The sequence below is a fragment of the Vanacampus margaritifer genome, chromosome 1 (assembly GCF_051991255.1).
Source record: "Vanacampus margaritifer isolate UIUO_Vmar chromosome 1, RoL_Vmar_1.0, whole genome shotgun sequence".
Lineage (NCBI taxonomy): Eukaryota > Metazoa > Chordata > Actinopteri > Syngnathiformes > Syngnathidae > Vanacampus > Vanacampus margaritifer.
The window spans coordinates 4,978,922-4,999,648 of record NC_135432.1 but is presented as its reverse complement, the minus strand read 5'-3'; the positions used below and the strand labels follow the sequence as shown (position 1 = coordinate 4,999,648).

The window sequence follows — 20,727 nt, the reverse complement described above, 5'->3', positions numbered from 1 at the left end:
TTTTTTTTTCCCAAAAGTGATCTTACCAAGAAATCAGAGCCAAATGCATGTCATAATAGAATGTCAACATAAAAAGCATATAGTAGCTATACATAAAAACACAGAACAACAAACAGAAAACGATTGTCGATAGTCTACCGTCAACCCAGTATGGAGAACAGTAAATAGTGCTGACTAAAATGAAAACACAAAACAAGTTTAGCGTGTCACAAACAACACAACAAAGATTTACTAAGTCAATTGAAGGCAAAGAAAAATGCTACGCGTCAGAGTAAAAAAGTAGTGTGTATAAATGTTTGTATAGTGCAGTGTGCGCTTGTTTACATGTTTTGCAGTCGTCAACTCATCAGCTCCTCGTCATCGTGTGAACTGTCATCTGCGTTCCCACCTCGACTGGGCGCGGCGCAGGCGCAGCTGGGTGGAGCTCCCGGCCACGCCTCTCGTTTTTTTTTTTGTGCGCACGTCCGCTGCACGCTCCAAGCCAAGCTCAGCGCGCTTTTCCCAAACCCAGGAGCCACCGTGTCCGGACAAGCGAGCGTTTCGATCGAACACCGACCGAGCAGGAGACGATGCTTGCGGAGCCGCTGCGTTCGGCCATCAGGGTCGGGACAACCGAGGACACCTCGCTGGCTGTGCCGGGCGACGCCAGGCTGCACTCCGGGGCGCACCGGGTGCTGGATCAAGTGCAGACCGTCAAGAGGACCAAGTCCAAACACGGCAAGAACGGCACTCCTACAAGTACGGAACTATTTTGTTGCTAATAATCCTTCATGCGCGCGTGTAATACGGAAACCCGTCACAATTATGCCCTGCACAAAAAAAAAAGTAAACATGCGGTTCTTTATTTCTGTAGTTTGGCGTTTACGCATTGGGGAACCGCTTTTTGGTTACAATTTAGCACCCATTAACACCTGCAGGAATGAGTGGCTATACCTTTCTTACTTGCTTATACAATTCTATTATTATATTGGTCATACTCTTGACTGAAAATCATAAATCATCATCGTGTATACAATATTGACCCATGCATTTCAACAACAATTTGGTTTTGACATCAAAAGTCATGGAGGGTGGGGGGGAAACTCTTTAAAAGAATAAGTGGCTTAAAAAAAGAGCTTAAAATATGTAAAAAAAATAAAAAAAAAAAGTGTGGGGGAGGTGCTTGGGGGTGAATGCAATTTGAAATTCCCACAAAATGGTGCGGCAGACCAGATTTCAGTGCCAAATTCATCAATACAGGGATGGCTCCAAAATTAGTTTCTCTTCTGAGGCTAAACGGGGTCTTGATCGACGGAGGGGCTTTAACTGGTGCCCCAGAGAAATTCATTTCCGGCTTAGAGGTGTAAATAAATTCTTTCTTTACTCAACCCAAAATATTTATATAGCAAAATCAGACATTTAAAAAGAGACAGTAGATCTAATGTACATCCATGCCAGCAACATGTAGTGCCAGGTAGACCAATTTACATGCTCCTCCAATAATTAACTTTTTGTGACATTTTTATTTGTTGGTGTGCAGTGCGATTTTTTTTTTTCTGATGTTAAATATATGCCTAGACTAGAAAATTTGGAAATTCAAGACTGTGTGTATAGCAAACGCAACCATACACAACACTACAGTATTGTCCTCAGTTGCCTATAATTCTGACAAACTAAAAGTATGTTAAAAGTCAAAAAGTACAACTTGAGTACACTTAGAGACTAAAACAATAAACAGTCCAGTCCTGTCTTGATATAGTCGTGCTATTGTGCATCGAGAGACAGCACTGCCGTCCAACCGTGTCCTTTTCGTGAATGTAATCTGTGTGTGGCTGCGTCCACTCAAGCACTTGATGTCCAACTTTCCCTTTAGGAGTGTTTTGCTCTCTCCAAGAAAGGAATGCAGCCCAGTGGTATTAAATCCTCACACACACAGAAGCTTTTTTCGGCTTGAGTGCTTGCATGAAAAAAAAAGGAGAAGAAAACGCACAGAGAGAAACTTTGAGCAGTTTCTTTTGTGTTGTTGAGACTGCAAACACAGAAGAGAAGCTGTCAGTGCGATAGCATCGTTTGCATTCACATGTAATGATTTGCTGACACGGTGTGTGAGTGTGAAATGTGGCGCGCAGTCGATAAGGTCACCCGAGGCCCGTCCGAAACTGCCTCTCCTCAAATTAATAGAATATTTTGACACTGACAAAAGTTTGGCACTCATCTCGAGTTAGACTTGATCAACACAGTAAAGTAGGGCAAGTTTTTTTTAACACGCAACACAAGTGCAGAAAGAAAGAGTAAGAGTAATCGCAACAACAAGCAAGCTAATTAATTTGCCATTACCACGTGCTAGCACGTTACTGGTTTATCCAGTAGAAGCTGTTTTATTGCTGTTCAGCCAAAAAAAAAAAAAAAAAGGATCATACCTGATAATGTTGGCAAAGATCATTTCTAGGGTGTATCAATTGAATGAATTATTTCTGATGTTAGGGATTAACTAGTCCTGTAGTTTGTTTTGTTCAGGTTATGGTGACCAGCCGACCTCTTTTGGGAGGACAATTTTCTTACATCCTGTTTGGGCGTCTAGGGTTTTTATAAATTCATGACTAATAGCAGGTGAATTGCACTGTGTAACTGCAACTGGTACCACAATTTCAAGGCAAGTGTCCTCTTTTTTGTTTTTTGAAATGGGAATATGGTCACCCTAGTTCAGGTAGACAAATAGGAACATCCAGCCAGGCGCCCAAATCAGTCTTCAAAAATATCAAATATTCAGCATAGGAGAGTGCCATCCACCAGAGAGAGCTTACAGTACATGTGCATGTCATAGAAATGGACAGGTTCGAGCAGGCAGGGGCAACCTGAAATGCTCAAAGAGCCATTTGAAAAACACCAGAAGCCGCAAATGCCTTCTCATTTTACTTGTGTGTTGTTGTTTTTAATATACGTACAGTAGTAGTAGTGTTAATAAATGGGGTCATTAACTCAATATGATATATTTTGAGTGACCCAGAAAAGGTTTTATTTTCATATTACAAGATTACCATAACACATTTGAAAAGTGTGCAAACTAAAAAAAATATATACAAAAAATCCATATTGACTAAATTATTTTGCAAAGATGGAGAGTGCCACAGCAGAAAGATGTTTTTTGCTTGTATCATTCATTTTGTTGGTTTTTAACATTCAAATATAAGAAAGAGTGGCAGCAAACTTCTAAGAAAAAATACTTAAAGACTGGAAACAGGAAGAAGAACACGGCATAATCCTTTAACGATTTCGTTGGTCTTGGTGCGATGATGACGAGCACGCGTTTATGAATCACGCGTGACAAACAAAACTGCGAAAACACGTTCATGCAGGTGACATGATGTCACGTCTGTTTCACACCCAAGAATCAATGTGGGAAAAGCATGAGACCATTTATTTTAACTGTTTTTTTTTTACTTGATTACTCACTGTGACAAAGGTGGAATCACGACTCCTCTTGAAGACGAGACGAGTTCCCCTAATGGCAACATCCTGTCCTACCTGCCTTTGAGTCTCTTTAAGAGGCTTCACCATCTTTTAAATCCTTCTGTTCATCCAGACAGAACTGTTTGCCAATCGTCCCGTTGGCATGCTGCCCTGCTGTAGCGTCCGTGTGCTTTATTTATTTATTTATTTATTTATTTTCTGTGTCCTCTTTCCACAGGCCCCACTTTGCCGGCCTTGTCCACACTGGATGAGTTTGGAACATTCCAGTTTTTGCCCACCAAAGCTAACGGCACGTTCGGTCGCAGCGTCTCCACCAGGTCGGCAGCGTTCAACAAAACGGTAATTTGTTGCTCTTGTGGAACACTCCCATCGCGACACATGGACAAACTCAAACTCATCTTCTGCTTTGTCTCCTTGCAAGATATTTTTCTGTTAAGTCATTTGTTTTGGAACATTCCCCTAATTAATCATTAATGTATTGGATAAAGGGTTCCTCGCACATTCCGAATGTAACATGCATGTCAGGCGCAGACTCTAATCCATGGGTCACCAACCTTTTTGAAGCTGAGAGCTCCACTCTACTTCTGCTGATTCGTGTGAAGGGCTACCAGTTTGATACACACTTCGAAAATAACAAATGTGCTCAAATTGCATTTAATCCTATTATTATTATTATATTAGGGTTGGAGGGAGGGATGGGGCAATTACAAGAGAAATCGTTAAATGGAAATATTGCTATTCATCCGTTCCAGCCCTCGTGCCCCTCCTGGTGAGCTCAACGTGGCCAACGGGGGGCAGTATAGTACAGTCATACATTACATACACAAACAAAGAAGAGCTTCATAACTGACTCAGTAAGGTGCCGTAATATTGGTCTTTTTCTGTAAACGATAAAGAATATATGCATGTGAGTGTTGATATATTGTCTACATGTGTTGCTGCTATTGAGCCCATTTATGGAATTGTGCATTGTGTGTTAGCATTAACTCATTCACTGCTATAAATTCATTAAAAAAAAAAAGATTGTTAAAAATTAGGGGCAAGAGGCGGTTATTTAAAAAATAATTTAAAAAATCGCATGACTTCACTAGTTAACTCGCGATTAATCACAAATTTCATATCTGTTCTAAATGTACAATAAAAAAATTCTAGGATTTCATATTTTTGTTAACAAAAGTGGAAAAAATGTTAAACTGATAGAAATAGTTGAAATAAATTTTTGACTTTTATAGCCGTCATTGGCGCACATGATGTTGATGATGTTATTTTATCATCATCACTAGTTGTAATTCATTTTGTTTAGTTTGACGGTAAACTTCATGAAAAGCTTGAAGCCTCTTTTTAGCTTAATATTTGACTGTTTGTGCCCAACCGTTGCTTGTTGTGATTGGTTGGGATTTGTCAAAAGTCAGGCACTAGTTTGACGTTATTTCAGCTTTTCTTACAAATTGTTATTGCTACATCTTGTAGAACGATTTTGATTGATTTTAAATGGTATCCATTAAATAAAGATGGTGGACATAGCTGTGTTCAAAGGTCATTTCAGGTTAAACAAGCAAGCATTAGTTAAACGGTAAGTCACATGACTGCCTATCGATTGGCTTGGCAAACACAGGCAGATGTCACCAAGCCAAAGAGTTAGTCATGTGACAATATGCCAGTTTTGTTATGTTCCTGGTTTGTTTAAGGGACATCCACTTGAGCTGTTATGACACAAACATGAACTAATGTGTTTACGCATTGAGCATGCCTTTAGTTATAGTGTATCTTTATGGAGTAGACAACATTTGAAAGAAGCAACACTCCCAGACAGACACTCACAATGCCGAATAGATCCGCAATTAACGTCTGGCCAATTAAATGCAATTCCTCAATCGAAAGGCGTGTCAGTTCAATAGGAAGGCCTCCAAGTCTCTGGTGGCTCATGAATATGAACATGACTTAGTGTTTTCACACATGAAGGGCAGTTATCATCTGCCTTGTTCAACTTGTTTTCTCTCACAATATCAGAAACAAAAATATAATATGCTATATAAGGGTTATAAATAACATACATCTTAGGATCTTGATATGACCCTTTAAGTACAGTATGGAGTGGAATCTTGTACAGTATATAAGCCATTTTGGCTTCATTTCCTCCTTGCACTGTTTTTAAATTGTGCTAAAATAAAAATGTAATTGAATTGAATTAAAGATACCGGTATATTTTGAGCCTTGCTGTTGACACATAAAAAACGAGCAGCAGGCGGCCAATGCCATTTAGGTAACAAGTGATATCGCATTCTGCATGAATCCACTGCACTGATTAATTATGTGACATTTTAGTAAGATGTCAATCAGGCACTCACAGACAAAATAAACCGTTGACGCATCAATATGCAATGAGATGAGACCAAGCCGTTTTAATTGCACTGTGAATTCAGGTTGCGCTAGGGCAGCGCACAAAAGCACTTCTGTGTTCGGCCGCTCATGTCGAGACTCTCCAGTTGCAGATATTATGTTACCTGCTCATGGTCTGTGGGATTGTTCTGTGCTTTTGGAAACAAAAGAGGAGAAGAAAAGCAAAAGCATGCAGCCTTTGCGGAGTCCTCTCTCTTTTAGTTTGCACGAGGAAAAAATAAGCAATTTAACAGGAATCCAGCACTGTTTCTCCAAATTAAACCGTTTTTTTTTTTTTTTCCATCTTGTAGCAACATGTCCAAAAGAGTCGGTCTCTGTCCACAAAAAGCCTGGGAGCAAGGCACCTCAGCTCCAGTGCATGGGAACAACAACTCAATGCTTCCAACTGGCCCCAAAATCCCGTCGGGATGAAATCCAGCCGCAGCGATCCTGCCTTGGAATCTGCAAGCATCAGGGTGACGATCACTTTCTTCTTGTGGCAAGTTTGTTGACATGTTTTGGTCCTTCGCTCCAGTTCATTTGCATTTGTTGTTTTATAGAGAGGCAAAGGTCCGAGCACCCAGAGTCAATTCAAGAGACTCAGCACTCACTCCACCAGCAACGGCTACCACACAGCTACGGGCCAACAACGCTTTTTGGAAGCGCCTCCTGACCAATCTCAGGGCATCAAAACGTCCAAGATTGAACAGTCAGCGTGAGTTTGTTTCTTGTGACGATTTATTATGCAATAGAAGAAATGTGCGCTATTTACTAAACTAAAACAAATGTGCGCATCCGTAGCCTCAACAGTACGCTGAAGGTATCGGACGTGACCCTCAAGGAAGCGGTGGAGTTCTTGTCTCACCCTGAGGAGAAGTTCCAGCAGTGCGGTGCCACCATCATTCAGCAAACCACTTTTAAAGATGATCGTGCTAAACAAGAGGTCAGATCATGCGGCTTTTAACTCATTTGCTCCGCAAAACGTGTGTTTTAACATATGTTCCATTTTAAATATGACCATTCCCACAGACGTATTTATGTTTTTTTTACGCTAGAGCATAGAGAAGGCTTTAATGCAGCCTCTGAACTGAAGAGAATGCTTGAAGCAATGGTAGTTATTACAAAAACGGCCAGCAGGTGTCAGCAGAGTGTAAGTGATCAACCAGGGCCATGTTGCAAAAAGCTCTTCTACTCACAGTTTTAAACAGATTTGTGAATAATGATGAAACTTAGCTATATTCTAATGCTAATTGCTGCAAAACGGAAACAGATTTTCCTGATGAAAGAAGAGACTCTAATTTTATTTTGGTAGGTTCCGTGTTTCCATCCAGTAAAACGGCCGGGAGCAAATGGGGTTGTTTCAGTGAAAATGGCTGGGAGTGAATGAGTTAAGCATCTTTGTTAAAATGAGGATGGTTTTGTCAAGTAATGTCTAAGGAAAACGCCTCAAACAGAACTGAAGCTCTGTAGGGCGACCGTCTGGCCCGGTCAGTTGGTTTGAGATTTAGCAATTGGGGCCGCGCCCATGATTGCGCCTCCAAGAGGACAAAATAGCATGTGTGCTGCAGTGGAATCATTTTTGCAAAAATAATAATAATGTTGAAAATATGTTTGTTGAGGCTATACATAGTATTGTTAGTATATTTGTGTTATTTAAATGTTAGTTTATTCTTCTTAGGTGGGTCTTTGTTAAGTACCTAAAAGGTTTCTACCTCACCTTCACATGAGTTGTATTTATTTGAATTTGTTGCTGCCATATTTGTATTTTTTTTTTAAGATTGTGTAAATAAATGCCAGAAACATACGGGTTTCTTCGAACCACAAAAAGTTAATTGGTAATCGATGACATATCACTGCAACGAGGGCTGCTCGATTATGAAGAAAATATTAATCACAATTAATTTGGTAATAATTGAAATCACAATTAGCCCATTTGTTTTTTGCTACAAAACAAGAAAGTGTTTAAACATGTAAAAATATTTAGGCAAATACATTTCTTTTGAAACACTATAATTAACAAACAAGATTCATGAAATGATTCAATTTTAGAATAAAAAAAGGTGCACAATATATACATTTAAACTACTCAAAATTTGTATTAATAATCTTTTTTTTCTTTATGGGTATGCTGATTTAGTAATTGTAGAGTGTAATAATTGAATTTCCATTCATTGCACAGCTCTAACTGCCACCTAAAATGTACCATTTGACGAGTTGTCCACTTGACAAATGTTTTCTCTCTCAGGTTCTCCAGCTCGGGGGGATCCCCAGCCTGGTGACTCTGCTGCGCAGTCCAAGTCCCGCCGTGAGCCAGGCTGCCGCCGGGGCCTTGAGGAACCTGGTTTTCCAGCACCATAAGAATAAGCTGCAGGTCCAACACTGCGGCGGTATCGCCAAAGCCCTCCAGTTGCTGAAGGAGACGGAATGCAGCGAGACGCAGAAGCAGATCACAGGTGGCGTATTTGAACACGTGCAAAATATCACCGACGGGGGAATGCGAATCGAAGGTTTTCTGCGACACCCGCAGGCCTGCTGTGGAACTTGTCCTCTGCCGACGAGCTGAAGGGGGAACTCATCGCCACGGCGCTGCCCGCCCTGACGGAGAACGTGGTGGTGCCGTTCACCCGCTGGTCGGACGACAGCGCCACCAACAACATCCACTCGGAGGTTTTTTACAACACCACGGGGTGCCTGCGGTGAGAACGATATTATGGGAAGACATTGACGTCCACGTACTAGTACGCTCTTCAACTACGGTGTCATTTTTTGGAGTTCGACTATTGCTCAATTAAAGATTCTCGTCAGGGCAAAAAGCGACACAAGTTCATGGGCTTTAAAGGGAAAGTCAAAACTTAAACATTTCTTGACAATAATATGTTATATGTGACCTTACTAGTCGAAACATGACTGATTAACTGATTCACTGCCATTGACGTCAAAAATTCAATATTAATACTATTTCTATTAGTTTCACATTTTTTTCCACTTTTGTTAACAAGAGTATGAAAACCTAGACTTTCTTTTATTGTACATTTAGAACAGATAAAAATGTTGTGATTCATCATGAGTTAACTATTGAAGTCATGCGATTAATTACAATTAAAAATGTTAATCGCCCGCTGCCCCTAATTTTTAATCATCTTTTCTTTTCTTTATTTAGTGGCATCGGGCGATTACATTTTTTTAATTGTAATTAATCACATGACTTCACTAGTCACGATTAATCACACATTTTATTTCTGTTCTCAACGTACAATAAAAAATGTTTCTCGGTTTTCATAGTCTTGTTAACACAAGTGGAAAAAAATGTGAAAATAATAGAAATAGTTCAATTTTTGACGTCTATAGCCGTCAATGGCAGTGAATGAGTTTGTGGAATATGAGTTATGCAGCAAAATCCACCGTTTTTATCCATCTCAGGGGGCGGCCATTTTGCCACTTGCTGTCGACTGAAGATGACATCAATGATGCTCAGGGCTCAGGCAACGACCAATCACAGCTCATCTGTTTTCTGAAGCTGAGCTGTGATTGGTTGTTACCTGAAACCTAGCAACTGTGATGCCATTTTTACTCGACAGCAAGTGGCAAAATGGCCACCTTCTGATATTGATTAAAAACTGCTGTACTTTGCTGCTTAATTTATATTCCACTAACACAATATGCAGAATACCACATATAGACTAGTGCATAGAATATAATATTGTCCCAATTTTTTTTGAGGGGACTTCCCCTTTAAGCCAGGTGTTGAGGCTTCCATTTTGTACACGTATCGACTCCATACTAAATTCAAAGCTGCCGAGTTCACAAACGAATGTGAAAAAAAACAAGATTGAAATGTTTGCAGCAACTTGAGCTGCGCTCAGCTGAGGGAGAGGACGGCCATGAGAGACTGCCGTGGACTTGTGGACTCGCTCATGTGCTACCTTCAGTCCTGTGTGGCCGACAACAACCCCGATGACAAGGTGAGCACAGCTCAATCTCTGAGTCAGCAATGTCGCCACTTTGAAAAAAGTATCTTATTAGTTACTTTGCTGATTACTTCAATAGAAGTACTTGAAGTAACTAAGTTAGATTAGTAGGCAAAAATTAACATTTAATGTGCATTGTTTGTAAATATAATGATTACATTTGTGGACCTGTGTTTGAATGTGCTGTGTTTTTTTAAATTTGATCATTTTTTTGACGTACTGATATTTATTTAGAAGCTAGATAACACTGTCAACAGCACAGTGTGCAAAGTAATATTTTATTTTAGTTGACTCATTCAAAATAGCGGCTGGATTTCCAAATTGAAACTATAATCCCTCTCCTTACTACATTGTTATTTTCATGTGGTCAAAACGTGACATGTTGCATATATATAAATAAATAAATAATTTGATACAGGTAAAGAATTGTCTCACGCTTTGGAGCAGTATGGTGGCCATAAATATTCCCAATATGATCTAAAGTCAGGGACAAGAAAAACCTTTTTGTCAGGCTGCAATCTTGCAACACTGCTCAAATGTCAATTGACTAAAAAAAAAAAAAACTGCGTATATTCTACAAAATAGAAACTAAGTAAGAATTCTTCATTTGTTATTATGTAAGTATAGTAAAATGCATTTTAAAAAGTTCAGGATCATGTTACATCATTCTAATGATGTGGCCGTCTGACTGGAATTTTCAGTACTGTGAACCGCGCCGGTTAATTCCCAAGCCTCATGTGACTCTCACAGTTTATATAATCAATTGATGCTTCAGATCATTTGCACGCACTTGCAGCTGCTTTGAAATGGGCTGCACTGGCTTTTCCTGTCAATCGAGCCTTTGGCATGAGTACACACGAGTGAGTTTTCCACCTTTTGTAAATGGCTACAATAGACCTTCAAAAGGGAAGCCAGCGTGTGTTTGGTTGCTTGAATGTTTATTCATAATGAAGGGAATTCTTTACAGTGAATCTCATTAAATAGAATCATGTAGAATTCAGTAGTTCAATTCAAAAAGTAAAACTTCTATAATTAACTAGACTGCAATTTCTGTAGAAATTGCATGGGAATGCTAATAGCTGCGGAATAGATGCGGAATGCTAATGAAGTCAATTGAAAGATAAATTATGTGTAAATAACAAATTATTCATTGTAGTTGAATGATAAATGAATAAAAAGAAAACTTGCACTGCAATCTGTCCAAGGTGAGATTTGAAGTCTGTTCCATTGAAATATATATATATATTCACAGGAAGGCGTGAATTTTTGAAACAAGTTGAAATGTCAAAGGTGTAAATTGGATATATTACGTGCGCGGCAAAAAAAAGTGTGGAGAATAAAAAGTACCTGGAATAATAACTAGAAAAATTCCCGCGGAAATTTTGAATGGGACTGCTGACTCTTGCAAGGTGGAAAGACGCATGTAGTACTTGTAGACATAGTAGTAGTAGTAGTATAGTAGTAAAGTAGTAGCAAGTACTTGTAGTAGTAAGTAGTGGTAGTAGTAAGTAGTACTTGTAGTAGTAATATAAGTAGTGCTTGTAGTTGTAGTAATTTTAATAGTAGTCAAATGGCCAAAATGGCCGCCGCCCTGGGTGAGCAGAGTGGCGGGAATCCTGGGCGTACCTAATCAATAAAGGTTAGAAACTACAAAAGTGGTGTCAGCATTCCCATAATGATATTGGTTTTCTTGAACTCTCTCCCCGTCTATGTCCTTTATGTAGTCTGTGGAGAACTGTGCATGCATCCTCCACAATTTGACCTACCAGCTGGAGGCGGAGTCCCCCAAGTGCTTTGCCGACTTCATCCCGATCACAGAGAGCCAATCGGGCAGGAAAAGCCCGACGGTTGGATGCTTCAGCCCCAAGAGCGGCAAGGTTCAAAAGCAGGTACATAGCACCCAAAAAATGAATCCCTGTGGACCATCTTGTCCAAGATGAGCTGATTTTTTTCTACTTTCCTCTTCAGTTTTCATTTGACAGCATTCGAGGAATGTTTGATGAAGACCCGAAAGGCGCCAAGTGGTTGTGCCACCCCAAAGCCATGCAGACGTACTTGTCTCTGCTCAGCTCATCCCAGAAAGATGCCACCTTGGAGGCGTGCTGCGGTGCCCTGCAGAACCTGACCGCCAGCAAAGATCTTGTAAGTCGGCAGCAGCATATGGAACGCGGTGTATAGCAAAAGTCTACACACCCCTCTTGAAATGTCACGTTTTTAAGATATGAAAGAAATGAGACCAAAATGAATCCTTTCAAAAGTTTTTTTTTCTCAATTAATGTGACCTTTCACATGTGTAACTAAAAATTTTTTTTTTCAAACATGGCCCCAGTTCAGTCTGGAAAAAAAATGTTGATTATGCTGCCACCAACAAGCTTCACAGTTTGGTTGTTCTTTTGGTGAGGACATTTTTGCCGATTTTAGATTTTTGGCACTTATAGTCAAAATATTCACCCTTGTTTTCTTCAGACCATAGTACGTTTTCACACATGCGATTGGGAAATCCTTTATCTTGGTCTCATTTTTTTAAATATATATATTGTGAAAACCTGGCAGGAGTGTGTCGACTTTTTGTATCCAGTGTAGGTTTAGCTATTGTTCACATTATTGTTTACATTGTAGAATTAATTTTAAAAAGGGATTTGGTAAAACAAAATGCTTAGCGTTTCACTATCTCTATAGTATTAAAAGTAAAAACAAGTTGCCGTTTTGGTGCCGATTTTAGCCAAACAAACAAACAAACAAATGAAGTAGACGCACATGATTTGCTTTAGCCGGCCACAGAAAATGATGCAGCAGGCCGTATCTGGCCCCGGGGCCTGGAGTGCGACAAAGCAAGAACATGACTTGAAAGGGCCAACAATCACAAAATTGAGTGCCAAATATATTTGAATGGTTTCTGGTTAATTTTTGGGCTACTGAGTCCGATAATGACATGTGTTTTGTTGAATTGGCTCTTTTTTTGGAGAGATCCATATTTTTGACAATTAATTGATTGATAATGAATGTGCTTTGACATTTTAGGAAGTGTACTTTGATTGTTACTAAAAGTAGTGTTTGTGCTTCGATGTCACCCGTTTTTGCATTTAATTTTATTATTATTTTTAAATTAAATTTTTTTTATTAAATGGAATGGACTGCTATTTAAATACTGCTTTTTTAGCTATTACAAGTGCTACTACTAAAAGTTCTACTACTATTACTATTGCTACAAGTACTACACACATGCGTCTTTCCACCTTGAAAGAGTCAGCAGTCCCATTCAAAATTTCCGCGGGAATTTTTCTAGTTACTGCTAATATTGCTTAATATTCTGAATTTTTGCTTCTTGATTTCCACATGAATCATGATTTGCATGTAGAAGGCCCTCTGCAGTAATGATTGGAAGAATACTGTATGACATTACATAAAGTGAATACTAATCGTACTAATATTCAAGTCATGTCATAATTTGCTTATTATTTGCACTTTAAAAAAATGAATATCTCAAAAATTTGAGGTCATTTTGGAAAAAAACCAACAACAATCTGTCATTTCTTTTGATTTAGCGACATTAAACTGTTGAAACTTTCTTAGTACCAAAATGTGTGTTGACCAACATTACCAAGCATCAATAAGGAAAAGTATGATTCATGCGCGTTTTGCATCCGACAGCTGAATGGGAGACTCAACTCGAACTCAGGAATTGTTTGTTTTAGGGGTCCAGCACCATGAGTCAGATTCTGGTCCAGAAGTTGGGGGCTCTGATGCACATTGCCCCTCTGTTGAGGTCACCCAAGCCCAGCCTGCAGAAGGCTGCTGTGTCTCTACTGGGTAACATCGGTCGAACCGGCGGCTTGCAGGCCACCATGGGTGAGAAGCATCACGCGTCACATGTGCTCCCGTCCGCTCGTTTCCAGGCGGCAGCGCTTGACCGTCTCCTGTCTTTTATGCAGCAAAGCAGGTTTTGCCGGAGCTCACCGGCCTCCTCTCCGCCGGCCCCCGAGAGCTGGGCAACTCCGACGAAAGCATTGCTACGGCTTGCAACACGGTGCGCAATCTGATGATGGCGGACACGGAGGTCAACAAGAAGTTTATCGACGGCGATTTGGTGGCATCGCTGGCCGACCTCAGCGGGAATGGGTGAGTTTCAAACAAACATGTCCGAAAGTGACTGAACTGGGTTAATTGCGTTTGTGTTCAAAATTGCAGATTTTGAGAGCTTCTTTTTTTTTTTTTTATTGGCTGTTACAATGATTTTTTTTCTTTCTTTTTTTTCTTGCAGAGCTCAGTATTGTTCATTCGGTAATTTTATCGATTTTGGCATGTCATCATCATTGCTCTCTCTCTTTTTTTATTTTTTTTTATTTTTTTATATTGATGATGTTGTGACATTGACAATATCAGAGAAAAATCATCTTCTTTTTTCCCCCAGGTCTTTTCCCAAAGGTAGCAAAGCGGCCTCAGTGCTCCTCTACCATTTATGGAACGACAAGAACTTGCAAAGCATTATAAAAAAGGTAAATAACAAAAACAGTACAACACAACATGCGCAGTTAAGTGTGTCCACAACCACGCACACAGCATGACCAGCAGCGTGTACGCTATTTGCATGTGCTTCGTTAGCCCGGCTGCACATTCACTTTCTCTGTCGCGCCCCACCCAAGTTGTTGAGTGAATACAGAAACAGTCTGTTTGGAATCCTGGCTGACTGGTTCTCAGCGCTCGCTGGCTGTCTATTGTGGGAGGAGTAGTGGAGGGAAACCGAGAGATTAGAGAAAAGGTCAGGACACTAAAAATCTCAAATGAAGCTCTCAAGAAGAATAGCGCAGTCTGCTACTTTGCATGGAGAGAAAGTTTGACATGCGGAATAGCACGCATGTTCGAGCAATAATACCTAAAAAGGTTTGAATTAAAGAAGGCGAAACATGACAATGTAATACTAGAGTAATTCTTAAAGTATGGTACTGGTGAACACTTTTCAGTACAGTAACCCCCCTGCTATGTTGCGGGTCAAATTTACCTGTTATGAAAAGCTAGAAATAATAATAATAAATAAATAAAAGACTTAGGTTTTATTTTTTAAAACATATTTTAAAAACATTGCATTGCGATATGTGATTATTATAATTTTTTTAGAACAGGTCACATTGACCCATAAACTATGTTAAGAAACAAACAAACAGGAGGTTTAAATATCGTTTATTTTTAAATACTTTTATTTAGCTATCATTTTATTTTGCTTTTATGTGCATGTAAATTCAAAGATTTGTACGTTATGCATGTTTGAAAATAATTGCTGAAAACATGTGCAAAGCCTGAGACACGTGTGGTAATCATTTGTGGAGATACAGCATGAAACTGTTTTTCACAAAATCAGTTTCCCTGATTTTTTGCGGGGTTCGGGTTAGGCATCCAGGGATGCGCTTGAGTCACTCCCCCGCACCCCCACTATATAAGAACTGAGGGCGTTTTCTTGGCATCATAGGCCAGCCGGCACAATTACGAGTTAATTAGTTAAATTACGCCTACTAGCCAGATTTCTACCGCTACGGCGTGTAGTTACAGTCATTTCTGGACTATAAGCCGCGCTAGCTAAATTTGGGGAATACTCGAGTTTGTTATTCATATAATCCACACCCGCAGGTGTTTTAATATTACCGCAACGGGTTCCCGGCTACTTTTTCTTTTCCATAATGAGGGCGCAAATTCTCTCACTCTCGTTCTGTCTCTCCTACTCTATTTGAGCTCACTTGGTTTGTTTTGCTCTTGCGCTTCCTTTATAGTACATCCCCTTGTGATCTGATGCATAAGACGCACCTTTGTATTAGCCGCAGGGTCGAATGCAAGTGAAGAAAGTAGCAGCTTGTAGTCCAGAAATTACTGTAGCTAGCTACACCCTGGAAAATGTATCTTCCCTTGTGCCACAATTTGGTGTCGTTATTTGAATTCCCAAATGTATTGTGTTTTCTTCAGGCTAGCGTAATATGTGGAAACGTAAAACATTGTGTGTACTGTATTTAATTTCACTTCTAGCCAGGGGTGAAAGTGGGCCGGAACTGTGTTCCGGTAAAAAAAATTGTTCCGGTCCGAAAATATAATGGCAACAGTCAAAACCCCATGTTAAATAAACTGCCAGGCTGTAACTCAAAAAGAAAAAAAATCTACTAACGTCAAATTTACATATACGGTGCGGTGCGGCGCTGTGAAACTTTGCATATTCGCCAAAGTTGAAAAATGTGAACTTTCTTCACATTTCACCTCGCGGCCTGAAATATGTGCCACATCGGCTACGTCACACACAGCGTCCTGTTTGTTGTCACCTATGTGCAACAACACGGGCAGCCACTTAATACCCCCCGTAAAAAAATTATGCCCTCCTGCAGGTACAACACATGTTTTTCAATAAATACATAAGAACACACCTGAGGTTTTGTTTGGAAACAAGAAAAAAGAGAAGCAAAAGAAAAGCAAACACTTGCGCTGCATTCACTGACCACCCACGCAGTAGGAAATCTCAGAAATACATGGAAAAATCTCAGACGACTGAATATTACTGTCTTTCAGTTTTTTTCCAGATGTTTTAATATCTGTTTACAAGGAACCTTTTTCGAAGAATCTCTGTGGTAAAAGTTATAATATCCCACGGCAGGTGATGCAATTTTTGTACGGGGGTAAATACTTTTGGTGTGAACATAGCATAAAGTGCTTGTGAATTGTTCCGGTGTGCTTGTGTAGCGTGATCCGTTCCCAACGATATCTATTATCTATCTTTATCCCACGGAGCTGCCGGCTTGCGCTTCGTGTTGTGGCGTGTACGTCTCGGTGGGATCCATTTCCGCCACCGGCTTTAACCGAATATATTTTCACAGCTCATGTAGGCAAAAGAAAGATGCTAGACAAATACATTCATGAAGTATTTGATTGAAAATTGAACGTTGAGTTTGGCGCGTTTTTCTGAGTATTTAGCGGATGTGCCCAGAGAATGTGACGTATTTTGCCGATTGTTTTTATCCATTCAAATTTGACAGGCTTCTTAACTTGTCTGTGGTGTGTCCATTTTTTCGACCACATTTTTGTCTTCACTGTCCAGGGTCTTTAATAATGTTAGTCATGATGTTGGTTGCAGAGCTAAATATTTTCGAGCTTGTGTTTGCTGTCAAAAGTTCGTAAGCACCTAAATGAAAGTCTGGTGGCGGTGCAATTCCTCTAAACGTTCTTGTTTTTGAACTGCTTGATCCACAGCTAGGAATGAGCAAGTCATTATTCGTCAACGACGGCACCACGGCGGCGTACAGGTCCGTGCAGATTATCGAGTGATGGAAGCCGGGGAGCGACGCCACATTTGCCCACAGGTAAACTATTGGAATGCTTTTGTGTGTTCACAGTTGAGGATTTTGCTAAATGCACAGCAGCGGGATTGAAACCTTTTTCTTTCTTTTTGTCTCTGCCTCTTTTCATGCATGTTTGTGTGTGCGTCAAGATGGAAATCAGCATGTTTAGACACTGTTGAGGCCACACCCTCGCAACATGGAGGGTAAAATGACCGCCTTCACAACCGTTGCGTTGAAATAGCTTTTAGCAATTCTAAATGTTATCATTGCTGTGTATATATATATTATGTTGCAAGAAACAAAAACAAAAAAAAGCTTTGAACGTCATCAGTTATCCCGCGGTGTTGTGTGTATTTAATTTGGATTGGTTTGCGTCTGTGTATATAAATGGACACGTGTGTTTTTTGCTTGCTTAACTTGAGTGTGAGCTTTTTTCTTTTTCTTTTTTTTATGGCCTCAGCTGAGTAGTAAATGAATGTAGTGAAAAACGGTTCAATATATCACTTACAATCACATCTTCCTTGTGGCCTTGAGGACTCGGGAGACGACGATGAATGTGAATGAAAGAAAAAAATGGGAATGTGTGTTTTGTTGTTAATTTAATCTCTCGCTCAACAATTGTTACCTTCGCTAAACATTGAGTTACGGGGAAATTGTATTAGCTTACCAAAATGATATTAAAGGAGAAGCCTATCCCATGTTAGCCTAGCCTAGCTTAGCTTAAGTTAGCATCAATCTTTAAACCAGGAGGAGACGCAACTATCTCCTCAAATGATCACTATTTAAAATGTTCTAACACATTGGTATATTTTGAAATATTAAATAGTCTTAAGTATGTCATAGTGTGGAAACGTTTGCAGTGTTTTTGCTTTATTAACCTGCTACTGGCATCGAACTCACCGTGACAGTATATTTACCAATGTGCACAATTAATTTTGAATGTTCCTTTTCTGTTAATGTTACAAACAGGCAAATTAATTGGTTTATATTTTATGTTACACATTGCTTTTTTCTTTTTTTTTTTTTACTTTATTGTCTGTTTTCTGAATAAAATGAGGAGTTCAAAATATAGAATTGGTATTTGGTAATTCTTTGTATTGTATAAAAAACATTTTTTTTGTGTGATAATATTTTGACAGTAAGTTTTTGTTTTTTTTACATTTATACTATTAGGATAACAAAATGAAGATGGTTGAGAATTGCTGAATAGTTCTTCCTTTTCATTAGTAGATTTAATTTGTCTGCTTTGACATTTTGACACGCTGACGTCGTTAAAGTTTTGTGGCATTGTTTAAGAAGCGTATAATTATCAGCATTTGCTGTCACTCAGTCACAGAAAAAAATAACCTGCAATAAATTGCTAATGTATGCCTATTTTTGTACAACAAATGATATAACGATGCGCTGTCAAATCTCCCGACTACAAGTCATCTCTGTCGAAACTAGTTGTGAATGCTTTGTCATAATAGTTGAATTCCAAATGTGTTGTTTTCTCTTATGTGTACTTCCTCCTTTTCTTTATATCTCAAGTAGTCTCTTTATGTTTGTTGTTTTTGTCGATCATTGGTAAAACCCTGCCTGGTGTTTTCATTTTGTTGTTGTTGAGAGCAGCATGGAAACTTGGTTCCTTTATTACCGCCAGTGTTTATACAACAATGCAATCATTTGTCATCCATTCTATTTTATATCCAGATGTAGTCTGATTACTTCCGATGTTTCTTGAGAACTCCCTCACTTCCCCTTATGGATTCATTCAATTACTGTAGTCGCTGCAGATTTAAGAGACGTTTCATCACATTTGCTTTGGATCAGTCCCATCATGTGAATTCATTAGTATAGTATGAGGAGCATCTGAAACAGTCACAGTCAAGTCAGAGCTTGTTTCTAATAAGAAAGCCATCTTATATTTGCTTTGCTTCAGGCTTCTTGGCCTTTTCATGTTTAGTGTTATATAGTGTTTAGTCTGAATGTTCACAAAGTCGAAAGAGAAAAAAAAAAAGCTTTGTCCAAACTGAAATGCTTTATTGAATTCAAATCCATATATCCAGTAGCAGTAAGTAGCGATGGCATCCATCTTACGACAACGCCATCTTATTTCCTCAGGCCTCTCTTGGTCCTCTTGGATCTGCGGAAAGCACAGCTCGCATTAGCAAACAGCCCTCGTTGCTGGCGTTCCCAGCATCCTCCCCTTCCAAAAATAACACGTCAGTTAAGCAGTACGCTGTGTGAAACATTCTGCGCCGGAGGTGTGGACTCTCGACAGCTGCGCCACACCTAACCATGCATCCAGCTCGTCCAGTTAGAGCAATAGTAGCAGGAATGCTTTTAATCGCCGCTTCTCTTTACTCCCTTTTTAGTCATATCGCAGCAGCATCCAACTGGGAGTTTACTCAGTTGAGACATGCACGAGTCAGTGGGGTCCTTTTCTGAATACATGCGAGAGGTTTTGGGTTACAATCAATCAATGCTTGCTGTTCCACTAAACAAAAAGAAAAGCATCATTAGAATGTGACTTTTGGAAGAAAAAAAAACAATGGGTTGCAAGCTGCAGGCAGGATTTGTATGAAAGGAGATGTTGAGTGCAAGTGTACGTTTTCTGGTGGTCGCTGACACGGTTCCTTAGAACATTGATCTGCAATGAAGAAAAGATCAAAGTATGACTCATGCAATTTATAAACTGCATGACAGACTGTGGATTGATAAAAAGTCACCCAGTTCAAACACCCGTTCATTCTGATTTAAAACATGACACCAAAATATATATTTTTTAAAGTAGAACACAATTGATTTTTTTTATCTTTTCGAGAGCGCAAGAAAAAAAAACCACCTACTTTGCAAAGGCACAATTTTGATAAGTGCACTGATATTTTCTGTACCTGTACTTTTATGTATTGAGTATTTATTTTTTGATAATGTATAACTTTCACACCCTATTATTGAAAACTTAGATTTGTACGTTCTACTCCTTTGTCACAAAAAGGTACGTTTTCCAACCACCAAAGCTTCTGGTGTTCAAGAATTTTTCATGTAATCTGAAGAAATTCACAAGTGAGGTGTACTTTTATCTCATTTATTATTTTTAGTCACTCACTTCTCAATGTTAGCATGAAGACGTTGTTTTGAAAGCATGTTTCGCCAACGCTAGCAAGCTAACAACATGCGAGATGATTTTTCTTTTCTTCTTCTCAGCGCCTTTTTAAAAGAAACTTTTGTGTGCTGAGGTTATCAAAATATGTTTTGTATATAATTTATGGTAAAAATTTACTTTTACTTTGTTCTGAAGTAGGGAAGACCGGGGGCTAGTTGTATCACTTTTTATTCTTCTATCTAGTTTTTGGAATCAATACATCATATATAAACAAAATGTATACCAGATGAAAGACCAAAGTCTAAGGTATATTTTTTGTATTCATGTCATTTTCAAACTTTGTGTCAGTGCAGAGATATAAACCATCGAATAGAGGGAGTGAACATGTGCCATGTTACCTCACTAATGGGTAAGTTGTCACACTATATGGAGTAAGATGTCACACTGGATTTTGCAACTAATAAAATAAAAAAAGGATAATTGGCACTCATCTCAGCTCACGATGCACTATTCTCTTAGACAGTACACAATC

General features: G+C 39.3%; 2 protein-coding genes across 9 annotated transcripts in view; one reads left to right on the top strand and one right to left on the bottom strand.

The window, feature by feature from the left end:
* The first annotated feature begins 419 nt into the window (after window positions 1-419).
* pkp1a (plakophilin 1a) lies at window positions 420-19,603 on the top strand. The gene is made up of 15 exons (XM_077568096.1): window positions 420-738; window positions 3,668-3,789; window positions 6,141-6,305; window positions 6,390-6,544; window positions 6,631-6,772; window positions 8,075-8,282; window positions 8,357-8,525; window positions 9,674-9,791; window positions 11,522-11,686; window positions 11,766-11,939; window positions 13,493-13,646; window positions 13,730-13,916; window positions 14,209-14,293; window positions 17,019-17,128; window positions 17,257-19,603. The coding sequence occupies exons 1-14, from the start codon at window positions 570-572 to the stop codon at window positions 17,091-17,093; spliced, it is 2,088 nt and encodes a 695-aa protein (XP_077424222.1). The 5' UTR covers window positions 420-569; the 3' UTR covers window positions 17,094-17,128; window positions 17,257-19,603.
* Window positions 19,108-20,727, bottom strand: part of tnnt2a (troponin T type 2a (cardiac)) — a 13,439-nt gene continuing 11,819 nt past the window's right edge. For 5 of the 8 annotated variants that reach the window (XM_077568129.1, XM_077568120.1, XM_077568137.1 and 2 more), the window contains one exon: window positions 19,108-19,739. In XM_077568129.1, the coding sequence (XP_077424255.1) occupies window positions 19,587-19,739 (153 nt within the window). In that variant the 3' untranslated portion in view covers window positions 19,108-19,586. The remainder of the gene's footprint in view (window positions 19,740-20,727) is intronic. The other 3 variants (XM_077568155.1, XM_077568146.1, XM_077568173.1) reach the window with 3 other exon arrangements.

Excerpts from the sequence above, each read along its gene's own strand:
- pkp1a (XM_077568096.1), top strand. The coding sequence starts at position 570 with ATGCTTGCGGAGCCGCTGCGTTCGGCCATCAGGGTCGGGACAACCGAG. Across the intron at positions 8,526-9,673 it reads AACACCACGGGGTGCCTGCG|CAACTTGAGCTGCGCTCAGC; the intron begins GTGAGAACGATA and ends AAATGTTTGCAG. Across the intron at positions 11,940-13,492 it reads TGACCGCCAGCAAAGATCTT|GGGTCCAGCACCATGAGTCA; the intron begins GTAAGTCGGCAG and ends TGTTTGTTTTAG.